The sequence below is a fragment of the Microtus oregoni genome, unplaced genomic scaffold (genome assembly GCF_018167655.1).
Source record: "Microtus oregoni isolate MIOR12 unplaced genomic scaffold, Mior012 000004F_ref0000308, whole genome shotgun sequence".
NCBI lineage: Eukaryota > Metazoa > Chordata > Mammalia > Rodentia > Cricetidae > Microtus > Microtus oregoni.
The window spans coordinates 31,841,880-31,858,140 of record NW_024543063.1 but is presented as its reverse complement, the minus strand read 5'-3'; the positions used below and the strand labels follow the sequence as shown (position 1 = coordinate 31,858,140).

The 16,261-nt window shown below is 53.1% G+C and overlaps 1 protein-coding gene across 1 annotated transcript; it reads right to left on the bottom strand.

Moving 5' to 3' along the window:
* Positions 1-539: 539 nt before the first annotated feature.
* On the bottom strand, positions 540-10,875 carry Mvd (mevalonate diphosphate decarboxylase). The gene is made up of 10 exons (XM_041650347.1): positions 10,724-10,875; positions 6,891-6,961; positions 6,359-6,473; positions 5,996-6,142; positions 4,838-5,037; positions 4,451-4,525; positions 3,961-4,179; positions 3,438-3,553; positions 1,973-2,081; positions 540-1,181 (listed from the first exon to the last, which is right to left on the bottom strand). Exons 1-10 carry the CDS (start codon positions 10,794-10,796, stop codon positions 1,101-1,103), a joined length of 1,206 nt encoding a protein of 401 aa, XP_041506281.1. The 5' UTR covers positions 10,797-10,875; the 3' UTR covers positions 540-1,100.
* Positions 10,876-16,261: the final 5,386 nt, after the last annotated feature.

Genomic DNA, 16,261 nt, shown 5'->3' with positions numbered 1-16,261 from the left:
TCGTGGGTGGGACAGCCTCCCCCTTGCTGGAATGTGCCCCGCCTACTTAGGTCTTGCCGGTCACTTGTGGCAGTTACCCCCCCAGCTCCTAGGACCCCTGGAGTAAGTCACTTCAGTGTGCCTGCTCCTTTGCTTATCAAAGGCAGAATGAGGCTATTTCCGACCCACTGTGAGCCGGGGCAGGTGTGGCCTGGATCACGTGATTACGTGGAGGGAGGGGGACTTGATTTGTAAGGCTGGGAAAACCCAGAAAGTCAGTGACAACTGAACACTATTGCTCTGGCCCGCAGTAGCAGCAGCATGTATGCTGGGGTATGACATAGGGTGACAAGGAGGCAGGAGACTGTCACAGGAGGGCACAGTGGCTGGGGTGGCTTGTGGCAGTGGGAGGCAATCCTAGAAGTACCTACTTCGGGCCCCACCTCTCCACTACATAAAGATGGCACTCAATGGCTGGTAGGAACCTGAGCGCTCAGCTGTAGCTCATGGACCTGAGAAAATTGGTTTACAAAGAGAAAGCACAGGCAAGGCAGGCAGGCAGCAGCAGCACACTTTATTCCCGGGGTCATCAGGTCCATCACCTGCACCTTCATGATGCACCCACACCCACAAGGGACCCCTCCCTGTGGGCTCAACAGCCTCTGCCCTCAAGGGGAGGGGTCACTGGTCTTTATAAAGAAATATTCCATCCGCGGTGCAGCCTGAGTTAGGAGCCCCAGGCTCAGCAGAGACACTGCTCTCTGGCCAGCGTCCTCCAAGCTCAGCTGCTCTCTGAGGCTCTAGGGACTTCTCCAATGGGAGACACAGACTCCCCTTCCCTGATGAGCTGCTGTCTGGAATACAGGGAGGTCCACAGAGTGTTTCTGCGAGCCCTTCGGAAACTCGCAGGGAACGTGAGGCACTTGATTGGGGACCCCCGCATCCCAGCTGCCTAGATAGGCGCTTATCACCACTCCATGTCCCCCACCAGCATGGCATTACCATCAAGCACCCCCACAGGCATGGCCAGTCAGCACACCAGCTCCCAGACCCAGTGAGCAACCCTTTCTCCAGCAGCACAAGGGATTGGCATGGAAGAGGTCAGTGTTCCTGCCACGAGGTCAGCGGTCCTGATGTGGCAGGCCATCTGGGCCCAGCAGATGAGCGTGTGCGTTGTCTAGGACCTGAGGCCCTGGTCCGACCTGGGGGAGGAAATCAGTGTCTAGTCCCTGGCAACGCGGCAGGTACTATCCACTGCTCCAGGGACTTCACAAGACCGAGCGACTCTAAAACAGGATTAGATGAGGTACAGGGTGTCCCTTCCTGATAAATCCACACCAGTTTGTCCATGAAAAGCCACCTGAGCTGCTAGGTGTCCCTTACCCTGGCTGGACCAGATCCTGGCGGGTCTCTGTGGCCCTCAGCACATGGTTGGCATAGAAAGCAGGGATTTATAGAGTGAGCTCTCTGAGGGCAGGGTCAGGAGATACAGGGATGCTGGCCTGTTTGTGGGGAACACCCTGAGGGCATTGTCTTGGGAACCTCAACACCTACTTATGCTGGTGATAAAAGTGATTGTATTTATTTATTTATTTTTGAGACAGGGTTTCTCTGTGTATCAGTCCTGGCTGTCTTGGAACTCACTTTGTAGACCAGGCTGGCCTCGAACTCACAGATATCTGCCTGCAGAGGCAGGCAGAGTGCTGGGATTAAAGGCGTGCGCCACCGCCTGGCAAAAGTGACCACTTTTTATCTGCCTGGCTTCTCTTGGTCCCGAGTTACTAACCTTTGCATCCCAAACACCCCCACTCTCCTCCTCTGCATGCAGATTGTCCCTACATGACCACTGAGGGGAAATGAGCAAACCAGGGTCTGGTGACTCTGAGCCATGGCTGATGTTGGCTTCTGCTTCTTGCCCGAGACAGCGGAGGGAGGGAGCCTGGGCACCCACAGCAGATAAGGCAGGGCCTGCCGTGTATTAACTGGGCCTCACCTGAGTGGCAATGATGTACTGGACAGCACCTGGGCTGGGCTCCATAGCCAGCGCAGCTTTCAGCTCAGCAGAGAGAAGAGTAGGTGTCACCGGCAGCCCTTTTAGGAACCTGGGCAAAGAAGCAGAAGTGTGTCCATGGGGCCGTGCATGGGAGGCCCAGATGGGTGATTTAAGGTTCAGAGAGAAGTGGCCAAGGGTGGGAGGGTTCTTTTAGGCATGATGAGAACACTATGAATTACATCTTTTGCTAAGTGGCACAGGGTAGTCAGACTGGTCCCAGGAGAGAGACCCGTGCCACGAAGAGACCAGGGACCACCTGCACAGGCTCAAACCTGTTCAAGAAGGAAGAAACTGGAGCTTTGTTTGAATCCTATGCTTCAAAACATCAGATACTTAAGATACTCATCAGAATGTCTGATGCATTTCCTAATAAAACTCAATTCTGGGCTAAGAGGTAGCTCAGAGGTTAACTGCACTGGCTATTCTTCCAGAGGTCCTGAGTTCAATTTACTGCAAGCACGTGGTGGCTCACAGCCCTCCATAATGAGATCTGGTGCCCTCTTCTGGCCTGCAGGCATACATGCAGGCAGAACACTGCATAATAAATAAATAAATAAATAAATAAATAAATAAATCTTTAAACAACAGCAACAAAAACTCAATTCTAGGCTAAGAAGTGACTCGGTGGTTAAGAACACTTGTTGCTCTTGCAGAAGACTGGGGTTAGGGCCCCAGCACCCACATGGCAGCTGACAATCATCTGTAATTCCAATTCCAGGGGACTGATGCCCTCTTCTGACCTCCAGGGATACTGCACACATATGGGGTACAGACATTCACACAGGCAAAACATTCAGCCTAAAAAATTTTTAAATAGGCCGGGCGGTGGTGGCGTACGCCTTTAATCCCAGCACTCGGGAGGCAGAGGCAGGCGGATCTCTGTGAGTTCGAGACCAGCCTGGTCTACAAGAGCTAGTTCCAGGACAGGCTCCAAAACCACAGAGAAACCCTGTCTCGAAAAACCAAAAAAAAAAAAAAAATTTTAAATAAAACACAAGCTGGTCTTTGCTGAGGGAAGGCCCCTGATCTTCCAAGACATCATTTCTCTCCAAAAAATAAAAAGATAAATTATTAAGAAGAGCCAACTTTTTTCTTTTTTAGATAGGGTCTCATACTACAGTTCAGGCTGGCTTTGAATTCACCTCCTGAGCACCCGTATTATAGATGAGGGTCACCATTATAGCTGAAATACCCCATTTCTTAAGGGGTAGGAATATGGTATTTGTTCACACACCCACAACCTGTGTGGCTATCAGGAGAGACTTTCAGTGCTGCCATCTGCGTGGCTGAGTCCCTGCAGGAGGCCAGTCAGTGCCTGAGATCTCCTGGTTTAGTACTGTGAGCTCCAGGCCCCTAGCAGACTGTTCTGGGCATCTCCAGGCAAGGAAGAGGGGCACACACTCACTTGTCTCCGTTTGTTGCAGGGGGAAAGCTGTGCCTCACGGCTGCCACGAACTCAGCCACAGTGTCATCCAGAGTGAAGATCACAGCATTGGGGCCCGCATCAAAGGTGTATGCCACCTGGAATCCAAAAGATCCCCAGCTGTTCACTCAGCACCCTTAGCACTGACCCTCGACCTGCGGGGGACATAGCGTCTTCCAAGTTGAACTGGGCCCATCTATGCCTCCCAACCAGGGAGTGGTATGAATGAAACACACTTATGTTAGTCACCTCTGCCTGGAGCTCAGGACGAGGCTATAGCCTGTGCAGGTCACACAGCTAATGTATTTTAGGGAAGACACAAAACACAGAACGAACCATAATTGTACGGTGGAGTTTGTCTGTGCCATGTCTGCCATGATCTGGAGGCCCATCCTGGAGCCACTCCCAGCCCCACCCACTTCCATAACCTTTGTCCATGTATACCACGTCCCCATCATCGGCTCATGCTCCTAGCATCTGCCCCACAGGCCCTGCAAGCTGTCACCTTTGTCTGCCCATGGTGTGTGTTAAAGCCGTGTACTAGCTGGATGATGCGCCTGGAGGTGTCGTTGAGGTAGGAGATGGGCGGGAAGGTATCGAGGCAGGTGGCGTGAAACTGGTTGCTGTCCTTCATGGTCAGCTGGGCAAAGGCCTGGAAGTCCCGCTCTTGGATGCAGCGGGTCATCTCCTTCATGCGCTCAGGCACAATGGACTCTGCCCGGAACTGCAAGGGGAGCGAGCGGGTGAGTGGGTACAACACTCTCTGCCAGCAAATCTGGGCACAGGACCTCCAGAGTCATCCGCCCACCAGGAGAGCCCCATCTTGAGCAGCACACATCACCCTCCCCAGCAAGCAGGACTTTGGTCTCTGCCCTCCTAGTAGGGCTCTGGACCCTGTCCGCCCCAGCGGGCCCTGGTCCCTGCCCTCCCCAGCGGGCCCTGGTCCCTGCCCTCCCCAGCGGGCCCTGGTCCCTGCCCGCCCCAGCAGGCCCTACCTTGAGCAGGGTACTGGTCTCCACACTGGTCTGCATGCCCACTGTGCTGCCCGTCTGCTTCTTCTGGGCACTCACCTGAATGAGAAATGGCACTGGGCCTGGGCCACAGGGGACCCACAGCATAAGCCCTGCCCTCTGCTAAACCAACCCTTGGCTCCTAGTCAGGGAAGAGTGATGTGGGTCTGGATCTAGTCACATCATGGGAAGGGGCACAGCTCTGCCATGTGCGAGCCAGCGCGGATCCTACCACTAGCAGCCTTGGTCTGTTCCCCAGCCCCTGCTAGCCTAGGATCCTGGTGAACCCCAGATAGATAACAGTTCTTTCTTTCTTAGCCCAGCCCTGGCTAAACAGCCATTCTCCCACTGGCTGCATGCCCATCCACTTACCACAAGGATAAGGATTCGGAGTTGGGGCCAGTGCCACTCTGGGGCTATCTGCCGGGCGACGCTGTCCTTTCCATCGCTCTGCTCCCCCATCTGCCACTCCACGAAGCCCCCATAAAGACTGCGGCACGCACTGCCTGAGCCCCGCCGAGCCACTTCGGAGAGGTCCCCCTCAACCCCGTAGACCCGGGCCAAGGTATAGGCTGAAGGCACAGGAAAGAGACACGGAGGAAGGGTGAAGGCTAATGTACCACCCAGACCAGCTCTGTTGGGTGCTCCCCGCTGCATAGGAAATGAGATTCTGAGGAGCAGAGCTGGGGCGCTGGCATCTCCCAGCTCCACGTCCTTTCACTTGGCATTGGGTTTGGAAATGTAGTCAGCCTCGTAAACTACCTCAGGACTGGGGGTGAGGGGAAGGCTTCTTTGAGGAGCTGTACCCATGTGGAGCACTAAAGGGAGGGGTAGGAGTCAGAAAGCCACCAGGAACAGGGACCAAGGTGACAGTCTGAGTAATGTAATGTGTCTCCAGGAAGAGAATGGCAGCTCTGGGGGAGATAGCATCGCAGGAATAGTGAGGAAAGCTTGCCACTCATCAGCAGGGGTCTTCCCTGAGTCTAGCCATCTTGAGAAGGTGACCTTGCGTCCGGGACTGGCTCACCTATGCCTCCAATTCAGGATGATGCAGGAGCTATCTGGACCAGGGAGTTATCACCCCTGGAGCTAAGAGGTGAGGGCTGCCTGTGCCAAGGATGGGGGTGCCACCTACAGTGACCCAGGGCAAGAAAGCAAAGATGATACTGGCGGGGGTAAAAAAAAAAAAAAGAGTTCTTGACAATAGGGTCAGCAACCCAGAATGCAGCTGGGCCTGAAGCTGGGCCAAGATCTTGGAATTTTCAAGGGAGCCAAGATCCTCCTACCTCCGCCTCCAGGTATTTTCTACCTTCAGGTGGCTTCTGTCGCTTGAGTCACTGGGGAGCTGGAGGGCCCTCACACAGGGGCAGAGAGGGTCTGGTGGTCAATTGCATTATGGGAAAGGGCAAACTCGGGGCCTTTTTACAGGGAGCTCCCAGGATAGGAGCCCTGGGTGCTGACATGCCAGAGACCCCACCCCTACTACCACAAAGCTGAGCCCTGGATCTCCCAGTCCCTGTGAGCACTCACCTAGGCAGGCGTAGCCCGCTGCTGACGATGCCAGGCCTGCAGCAGTGGGGAAGTTGTTCTCTGAGGCCACGTGCACCTTATAGTTGAGGCTGAGGGGAAGTGCGTCCCCATCCCCTGTGCTCCTCCGCTTCCGAGCCAGGCGGCGGACTGCAGGGAGAGGGTACAGTGAGTGGCAGTGCCACTTGGCAGACCCACCTCATCTGCCTGCGGCCGGGAGTGGGAGGAGTATGGCTGAAATCTGTGAGGCAGTAACGCCCAGACCTCCCACACGGACTCCCTCCTGGGATGCCCCAACTCCAGCCCCTCTCCTATGCTCGCTCAGCATCCACAAGGGCACATGGAGTGGCTGTCATCCCAACTTACTCTCCCTCAGGCAGGCCTGGAGTCGTGGCTGCCCCACATCCTCCTCTTGACCATTCAGCCAGATGCGGTCCTCTGTGAAGTCCTTGCTGATGGCGGCAGTTGTGACGGTTTTTAACTGAGAAGAACAAGGGCCGGGGCTGAGGACCAGTGCCCACACAGCATCCCTTTCTGCCCACGAGGCCTTTCCTACCTACGGCTAGTATGGCTGTCCCCCTGGGCAGGGACAAGCACGTGGAAGGTCAGGGAGGCCACCCTGGCAAGCCCCTCAGGCTGGCCACACTGGCCTGGCCTTCGCCGTGCGGGGTCTGTCTCACCCACAGCAGGACCGTGGGCATCTGGTCCCTCTTGAATAAAGTATCTTAGGTATAAAACTAGCCCTGTGGCTTTGGGAATTTGTGCGTGGATAAAGAGATGAGGGGACTGTGTGCTGGGCAGTCCAAAAGGAATTAGAAGGACACAGGCCGGCTATGGTTCCCACGAGAAGCCACCCCATTCTAGCCATGAGAGCGCAGTGTCTGTGCGGTGCAGTCACCTGGTCCTGGTGCAGCGTGACACTCAGAGAGGAGTTGATGGGCAGGATCAGTGCTTCATCGCGCTTCCCCCCTGCAACAATAATCCAAGCCAGTGAGTTCCTGGCACCCGACTGGCACTCCGAAAAGTTGCCCCCGCCCCTCTGTAGCAGCCCCCGTACCACCATCCTGTTCTCACTGCCCAGGCTGTGCCACATCCTCAGGACACCTCTGGGCTGGCTGCAGACTCAGCACAGGTTCCCAGCGCACAGGCGGAGGCCAGCCTGCCTCTGCCTCATGCTTCTTCCATCTCTCTCTTTTTTTTTTACTTCACAGATACAGTTGTGGAAATCTGCTAGGTAGCACATGTGGCTAGTGGTCTCCTCCTGCACCCGGAGGAGCCCAGTTCCTGACCATGTCTCCGACTGCACCCATCAGAATGGTCCCTCTCTGCCCAACGCTCTAAGCCCCATCGCGGGCACAGTCAACTCTCCAGAAAGCCAGAGGAACCGCCACCCGACAACACTCACAGCACTTAGCTGGTGGTCGCATTGTCTTTGTTGAGCATCCACACATGCTCAGTTAATCTGGGATGTTCGCACAGAAGGTAACAAAAGGCTAACTCTGGGCAGGTGAACCTTTTCCATCTTTCACTGTCTACAGACACCCGCCCACAGGCAGCTCTCCTGGAGTCATGGGGCTGCTCTTAGGAAGATGGAGCAGGTGACCTAGCCCTAAGCCCGAAGTCCAGGTGTCCCACACAAGCCAGCATGAGGTACCTGAGTGAGGAAGGAAGACCCTGGGCCCTTGGCTCCAGGCATGGCTAGGGTGCGTGGCTTCGGGTGCCCCATCTGGGTTTCTTTCTGACCACTGGTCTCAGGCCAGCAGCATTTGCTGAGCATCAAGGAGACCGGTGAAGAGCAGCTGAGACAAATTTTTGCCACAGGTGGCTCCAGCCTCACCCTCTTCCCAAAGCCCTGGGAGCCTGGCTACACGAAAGCACCATCCTTTTCACCCTGAAGGTGTGGCGGGCTGCCCTTTCATCACAGCTGCCAGCCTGCACTTCACCACAGGCCTGCCTGCACAGGTGCTTCTTCAGCCTTGCTGGGAGTTTCCAGAGGAGGCTTCACAGCCCCTGCAGGAACTCTACAGAGCCCCCAGCAGAAACAAGGGCCATACAATGTGGGTGGAACCCCTCTATCTGCCAGAAAAGAGACGGCACCCCTCCTCCACCAGCTAAAGGTTTTAACAGGACTTGAGTCTCAGAACACAGCAGAAAACCATTCAATGTCACCCCAAATCAATTGTCATACCAAAAGGGAGGTTCTCAAACCGAGAAAATAACAGGACACTAACTCTGACGTGTCAGAGAGACTGCTGCCATGAGACAGCCTAAGCCAGCGGTCAGGACAAAGTAAGAAAACAGCATCAAAGAGATGGTTAAGAAGGAGATGAAAGCCTGGGAGCTGAGCCGGGAACTGAAACAAAAGCTAGGGGTGGGGGTGAACCTGAACAGATGGAGGGAAAACCCAGCCAGCTGAAACGTGATTGACATCCAAACCGCAGCCAACCGCAAAGCATCCCACACAGCAGTATGCAGAAGAAAAATAGCATGCATTTAAAAGGAATATCTGTATATAGTCTTTGAAAATTTTATACATGTATACAATGTATCTTAATTATTTTCACACTCTATTCCCCCCTCCAACTCCTCCCAAGGGCCTCTTTGTTTGTTTGGGGGATCTTACACATGCTAGGCAGGTGCTATACTACTGAGCTACAGGCCCAATCTTGGGATCATGTGATCTTTTGTTCTTGTCGGGACAGGGTTTCTCTGTGTAATAGCCCTGGCTGTCCTGGAACTCGTTTTGTGGACCAGCCTAGCCTAGAACTCAGAGATCTGCCTGCCTCTGCCTCCTGAGTGCTGGGATTAAAAGCATGCACAACCACTACCTGGGTAACATAATGTGATCTTACCAACAGAAAAGAAAATCACAACCATTTGTGTTTTAGGGAAGAATTATCAGAAAAAAAAAATGGGAAGGATGAAGGACTTTTTTTTTGTTTTGTTTTTAAGACAGAGTCTAGTTATGGGGCCCAGGCTAGTCTACAAACTGTAAAGATACTTTCATGGACCAAGGCAAGAAAGTCCACTGCCACCAGCCCCATCCTCTCACCTGATACAGTATTGTTCTTCCAACGAATCAGGCAAGGAAACATAAAGAAAGTCACTCCTAGTGGCAAAAGGCTTGTTTGTCTACAAAGAAAATCTCAAAAAAACCTACCGAAGTTCTCAGAAGGAAAGAATGTGTTCAGCCACACTGTAGAACACAAGATCAACACACACTTTCAATCCTGGCACTCAGGAGGCAGAGGCAGGAGCATCTCTGTGAGTTCGAGGCCACAGGACAGTCAGGGCTACGGGGAGAAAACCCTGTCTTGATAAAACAAAACAACAACAAGAAAACAAAACAAAAGACAAGGAAGGTAGGGTACAATGGGCTCAAGGAAAGGATCGCCCATACCACTGGCCATCGGGGAACTGAAGGCTAAAACCACACGGAACTGTGGGTGTATCTGTGAGAAAGACTAAGGTGAAAAATAGGGACTCCTCTGGAATGGGCACCAGAACATGGAAACCAAGATGGCCCGTGTACTGCTGGTGGGAAAACATGCGGGCACTGCCACCCCAGGGAACCCACAGTTCCTTAACACAATAAAGAACAATTGACACCCTTTCTCCGGGAAGCATTCCAGGACCTCCTTCATCTGAAGGATGAACGTTCACACAAAGATCTGCCCATAAACACAAGTAACAACTTCACCGGTAACAGCCCCTGGGGTTGCTTATGCTGTGGAATTGGGCCTAGCAACGGGGGACAATGAATCCCGGCTGCATCCACCTGGATAAGCTTCCAGAGAAGTATGCTGACTGAACTGAGCCAAACTCAAGACTCTACAGGCTCTGTGGATCCACTTACAGAAGCAGTCCTAAATGACCATGGAGGAAGGAAGAAGGGCAGGTGAGAGGCTAGGGTTGGGGGCGCTGTTCCCTGCGATACCGCCCTAGTTTAGAGGGTTACCAGAGACCGGGGAGGAGCAAAGGGCTGCTCCTCACAACAGGAGGTGCGGTAGCACCCGTGTCAACACCAAAGCTTCAGGAGTGACAGTAGAGGCCAGGCCTGAGGTGTATTAAATAGCTTATGAGACTGGTCCGAGGAGAGTCCCGCCTCTCCCTAGCAGCGAAAAGCCTTAATTTCACCATCCCAGATTCGCAGTGGTGTGCCCTTCTCCAGCCCGGAGCACAACCAATCCCAGCCGCATGACCCTCGTCTCTAGCCCCGAGTCCCCTTTCCCTGTCGTGATGATACTCCCCATATCCAGCCCCGGGATCGCCTATCCTGGCTTCGATGATCCCCGGCTCCAGCCCAGTGCCCGTTGATTCCGGTCGTGGTGACGCCCCTTTCAGCCCTGAGTCCCCTTTCCAGCCGTCTCTGGACCAGTTACTACAGATCTGGACCATGGGCTTTTTCCCTCCGGCCCTGGGACCCTGAATCCCGGCAGCAGTGATCCTCATCTACACCCCTTTGCCCATTGATCCTGGCAGCTAGGGGCCCCGGCCTCCAGCTCCCAGGACCCCCAATCCTGGTTGCAGTAACCCCCGTCTCTAGCACTGTGCCCATCGATCCCGGCGGTGGTGACCCTCCTATCCAACCCTGTGCCTCGATCAATTCCCATCCCAGCCAGGATGATTCCGCTCTCCAGACCAGGGGGTCCTGATTCCAGTAGCGATAAGTCCAGCCTCCAGCCCTACACCCCGGTCCCAGCCGAGGTGACCCCTGACTCCAACACTCACAATACTTGATAACCGCGATGTTGACCGGCGCGGTGCAGGTGACGACCAGGTCCTGAGGCTTTTCCGAAGCCATGGCCGAGAGAGTCTGGAGTCAAAGCTGCACAGCCCAGCACCGGTCTCCGACCGGCGTCCACAGTCTCACGCGCTGCCATATGATTGGCCCACGGACCGTGCTGCTCCCGTGCCGTCCAATAGGCTGTGGGCCGAGCCCACGATCCACTTTTTAGCCTATGGACAGAATCGAATGATGTGCGGCCGACACTGAGCCCGCCCCGCCGCTTCTGAGCGCGTGGCCTCCAGCGAGGGGCGGAGTCTGCTCAGGGAGTGGAACCTGCGCGTGCGCCTTGTGCATGGGTGGAATCTGCGCAAGCGTGGGAGTCGTCTTTCTGGCACACGCAGCTCAGAATAGCCAGACTGTGGAGAAGGACGGTGGGGCCGTCTACTGTTCCAGAGCTCAAGAACGACAAGCATCCTGCCTCTCCGTTGCACACACAACCCACTAAACCGCGCATAGGGAGGGATCCCCTGATTCGCAGCCCAGGACCGTGCCAGGGCCCCGCATCCTGGAGTATTCTACATCCACAATCTGGCTTCTCTTGTATGCCCCGTCTTGAGTCTGGGGTCCCATAGCCTGTCTGGACCGTCCAACTTACCGGAGGTCTCGGGCTGCAGGTGGATGCGCTACATCCGCATTAGGTATTTTCTTTCTTTTTTTTTTTTTCGCATTAGGTATTTTCAAATGCTGTCCTCTTTCCCAGGTTCTGCATAAGCAAGAATTTTGTCACTTTTTATAGTTGAAATGGATTAACACATCTCTATGGGTTTTTGTTGTTTGTCCTGGAACTTACTCTGTAGACCAGGCTGGCCCCAAACTCAAGATATTCTCTTACTTCTGCTGGGATTAAGCACGTGTGCCACCACCACCTGACTTTTACATCATTTTTATTACAGCAAAATATGCAAAACCAAAATCTTGCCATTTGGCCTTTATTTTTAAGTTACAGTTCAGTGACATTTAGTGTCCTTACTTGGTACAGCCATCATTGCTGAGTCCATTCATTCTCCAGCAGAAACAGATACAACTTTCCAGTTCCTCCATCTCTTAAAATTCGTGGATTTTGAATGGCTCAGACATCAAGGAAGATGCAAGAGTACACACTATGAAATAACCAGGCCACCAGTTCGGTTCTCAGGAGAGCAGATGGTAACAATGCCTCCACAGCCTTTGGTTGACATTTTATACACAATGGTGGGGAATTGCTCTTTTTCCAGCCTGTTTTTCTACGTGGGTGCTTCTTGAACGCTTTTCAGCTCCAAACCGAAACAGCTTCCTTGTTTGTCTAGACTGTCTAAACTTATTCAGATTGCCCCCCCCCCCATTGAAGCCATGCATGGCGCTGTCCTTGCATTTTGTGTGAGTGTGTGTGCTTCTGTAGAAGGATTCCTAGAAGTGGGTGGCTTAGCCAAGCAGCTATATGCCTAGGGCACTGTTGAGAGCTGCTGGCATGCTGCCGTCTTGGAAGCTAAATCGATTGTTTGGCTCTCTTCACCGGAGTATGGGAGTGTGAACAGGCCTTCAGCAGCACAGGAGATGGCCTGTCACATCAGGCTGAGCTAGCCAGTCTCACTATTGTTTCCTTGTACGTCAGACAGCTCTTGTTTTCAGTTTCTTCTCCAAATGTGCTGTCTGGTTGCTCCAGAGGGACAACAGTCTCAGTGCCTTTACTGAGCTCCCTGGCAACAGGGATGGAGAGGTCACCCAATAATCTGCACCTGCCCTTCTTGTGACGAGAAAGGAAAGGTTTCTACAGAGCCTCTGTGTTAGACCCTGAGCTGGGCAGAAACCTGGGTTCCTGGGTACCTCACCTGTTCTACTGTTTAGAATCGTAGTATTACATGATATAAAGCCAGTGAACACAGCAGGCCAGAAAGAACTGCCTTTAATCCCACCCAGCATGAGCGAGCGATGCAGAAGCAGGTGGATCTCAGTGAGTTCAAGGCTAGACTGGTCTACAAAGTTTGTTCCAGGACAGCCAGGATAGTTACACAGAGAAATCCTGTCTTGAAAAACCAAAAATAGAAAGAGAGAGAGAGAGAAAGAGAGAGAGGAGGGGAGGGAAGAAGAGGGGAAGAGAGGGGAGGGGAGTAGAGAGAAGGCTTCAATACAGAAGGGACAGTTACACCCATTGGAACGTGTGTGTTGTTATCAGGCCCAGTGGCCAAGATCACCTCACAGCTGAAGGATCCCAGTGCTTGACATCCTGGAACCCTGTGTGCCTTAAAGCTAAGAGTCAGTGGGAAGTCACCTCTCTGCTGTTATCTCAGATGTTATAAAGTGTCTGTCAAGGGTGTGGGGTTCATTGTTAGGTCAGGGATATGTATGAGACCCAGGGAAGAAGGCCCTTTGGGGAAAAGAGAAGAGAGGAGAGGGGAATACAGCCCAATACCGGGCTGGGAAGGAAGTCCACCCAGGACTGAGCATCCATCTGCTGTACCCTGGAGCTTGGCCTGGTCAGGCCAGCAGAGGGGACCAAAGCGCAGCTGTGCTTCCCATACAGGCCTTTTCCAGGCCAGGCACTGGGGACAGAAAACCTTTGAAAGTGACCTAAAAGGGGAGGATACTGTTTGTGGATTTCTGTGTCCCTGTCCCTTGTCCCTTTGAACTCGGGTCCCCAGGGAAGTCTTCAGAGGTCAACATCTTTCCAGAGTAGTTGGCCTGGGCCACTGGAGAGGGCAGGAGAGAGGTAGATTTCATCCAGGGGTTCTGGTCTTGTGTGAACAACAGCACAGGGCAGAACACATGTAGCCAATCTAGCAGGTGGCTATAGGCTGCCAGGGTCGCTGTGTTTAGTAGGAAAGGACCTAGAGTAGAGGTGGGGCCTGCACAGAACTGGGGAGGAAGAAAGCCAGGGTTAGGGTCACAGGGAAGGAAAGAGGCATGTTGGGGCTACCCCGGGCTGGAATTCCCTTGCCCTCGCTTGACAAGAAAATTTCTTTCTTATCCCAGGCCAGAGGAGTAATGACCAGTGCCTCCATGTTCTGTGTTGGTGCCTGGCCACAAACCTTCAGGGCTGTTTACGCCTGCTTTCCCACTTCCCTGACTGGTTCTTTGCCCGGGTTTTGGCCCTTGTGACAAATGACGCCCCTGCACCAGGTGACCTCTACAGGCTCTTCTTTGTTTGAATTCTGTGACCACAGCCCAACATGACCTTCAGAGCAGTTATGAGCCACACTTCCTGTCAGGGGCCAGTGAGCCAACACTATTCGTGTGTTTTGAGACAGAGGATGTCGCAGGAAATGCCTGCAACCTCAGACAAGGAGCAAGTAAACGGAAGTGGCTTGTTCTAATACACTTTTTCATGTCCTTTCCAGGTATCACAAACAATTCTTTCACTTTGTTTTTCTTTAATTGTGGCCAAGTATGTATTGACCAGGTTAGGTTAGTAGGACGCTTGCCTAGCAAGCCATCCCCAGCACTGGATAACAAGGTATGCCAACACACATCTGTAATCCCAGCACTCAGGAGGCAGAGACAGGAGGATTAAGAGTTCACGGTCATCCTCAGCTATATAGCAAATTGGAGGCCAACCTGGGACAATAGAAACGTTGTCTCAAAAAACAAATTACAAACCATAAAATTAGCTGCCATGCTGGGCAGTGGTGGTGCATGTCTTTAATCCCAACACCTGGGAGGCAGAGGCAGGCAGATCTCTGAGAGTTCAAGGCCAGCCTGGTCTACAAGACAGGCTCCAAAGCTACGGTGAAACCCTGTCTCGAAAAAAAAAATAGCAAAAAAAAAATTAGCTGCCATGACTTTTTTATATACATAAGTGATGCTGGACACGCCCACATTTGTGGAGCCATGAAGCCATGACCTGCTTCCTCTTCCACAGGCCTTCAGTTGTGAAGACTATCTTCTGAGCCAAACTTCCACCATCTTCAGGAGTTAGGTTTGATCTTCTTCCTGAAGGTCATGGAGCCTTCACCCAAGTACCCAGCCACTCCTTCCAATCGATTGTGTGCAATTCTGCCAAATTTTCAGCTCTTGGAGAGGCTGGTTGGGAAGACTAAGGAAGGGGGCCCTTACAGCCACAGCCAGGTGGAGGTCAGGGGTCATGATGCTGGGTGCAGACCTTCCACTATGACAGCTTCAAGCTCATCCACTCTCCTGCCTGTAGCCCCTTACACACGGCACCCTCAGTAAGTGGAGGAATTGTACTCTAGTGTGTCAGAGGGAGCCTTACTGAGAGGGGCAGACATTGTCTATGTCTCCCCGTGGAGAGGAACTTTAGCCACACCAGTCAGCTGGCAGGACACCCTGACTAAAGAGGAGTTTGGGGAGAGTAGTGATGTCCCTGAAATGGGTAACGAGACAGACAGTGGAAACTGTGCTGTTGAAGGGTAGAGCATCACAGGGGTAGGCGTGGTGCACACCTTTAATCTCAGCACTCCGGAGGCAGAGGCAGGTGGATCTCGGAGTTCGAGGACAGCCTGGTCCACAGAGCGAGTTCCAGGACAGCCAAGGCTACACAGAAAAAGCCTGTCTCAAAAAATAAAACAAACAACAAAACTTAAAGTATAAAAAAAAAAGTGGAGGAGGAGATGGCAGTGTTAGCTTGCCTCTTCTCAGAGCTTGGAGGCCAAAGGGTAAAGAAAACCTGAGTCAGATCTGCATTAAAAAGCCTCGCAGCTGAGATCCCGCAGCCTGGAATCTCGGGAGAGAGTGAGACAGAGACAGAAGACACCCTTCAAGCGCGACCTCAGATAAAGGGAAAATCTCCGGTCCACTGTGCAGACCCAGGGGTCTGCTGTGGGAGTTCGTGGAATCACAGAGTATCCGGCGCTGGAGCTGCCGCACAGGGAAAAGCTTTAAACAGGCAGAGGATCTCGCCCAGTCTGGCTTGTGAGGCTGTGGACTGTGGGGGCGGGTGGGATCAGTGTGAGACCCGAAGAAGCAGGAAAACGTGAGCAGTGTAACCACACAGGCGTCCTTGGAACCCAGATGGCATAGCTGAGGTGGTACCCGTGGAATTTGTCCCAGGAGACTGACACAAACTAGCATCATGTGAAAGGAGGAAGCCTCAATTGAGAAAATGCCTCCGTAAGCACTGGGTTGACGGCAGGCAAGCGTGTAGGGCATTGAAGGATTTTCTCCTCCTCCTCTTCTCCTTTTTTGAGGCAGAGTTTCTCTGTGTAGCCCTGGCTGCTGTCCTGGAACTCACTCTGTAGACCAGAATGACCTCGAACTCACAGAGACCCACTTGCCTCTGCCTCCAGAGCTCTGGGATTAAAGGCGCGTGCCACCACCACCTGGCTATGGGCATTTTCTTAATTAGCAATTGATGGGAGACAGGAGGCAATTCCATTGTGGCTGAAGCCACCCCTGGGTGGTGGACCTGGGTTTTCATAGGAAGGTAAACTGAGCAAACTATAGAAGCCAGCAAGCAGCACTCCCCATGGCCTCTCCATCAGCTCCTGCCTCCAAGTTCATGCCTGGTTTGAGTTCCTGCCTTGACTTCTTGAGCCAGATAAACCCAT

Bases quoted from the DNA above. Each gene is read 5' to 3' on its own strand.
- Mvd (XM_041650347.1), bottom strand. From the start codon at position 10,796: ATGGCTTCGGAAAAGCCTCAGGACCTGGTCGTCACCTGCACCGCGCCG. The intron at 5,038-5,995 runs GTGAGTGCTCAC...CTGTGCCTTCAG, and splicing joins AGCGGGCTACGCCTGCCTAG to CCTATACCTTGGCCCGGGTC. The intron at 4,180-4,450 runs GTAGGGCCTGCT...CTCCCCTTGCAG, and splicing joins AGACCAGTACCCTGCTCAAG to TTCCGGGCAGAGTCCATTGT.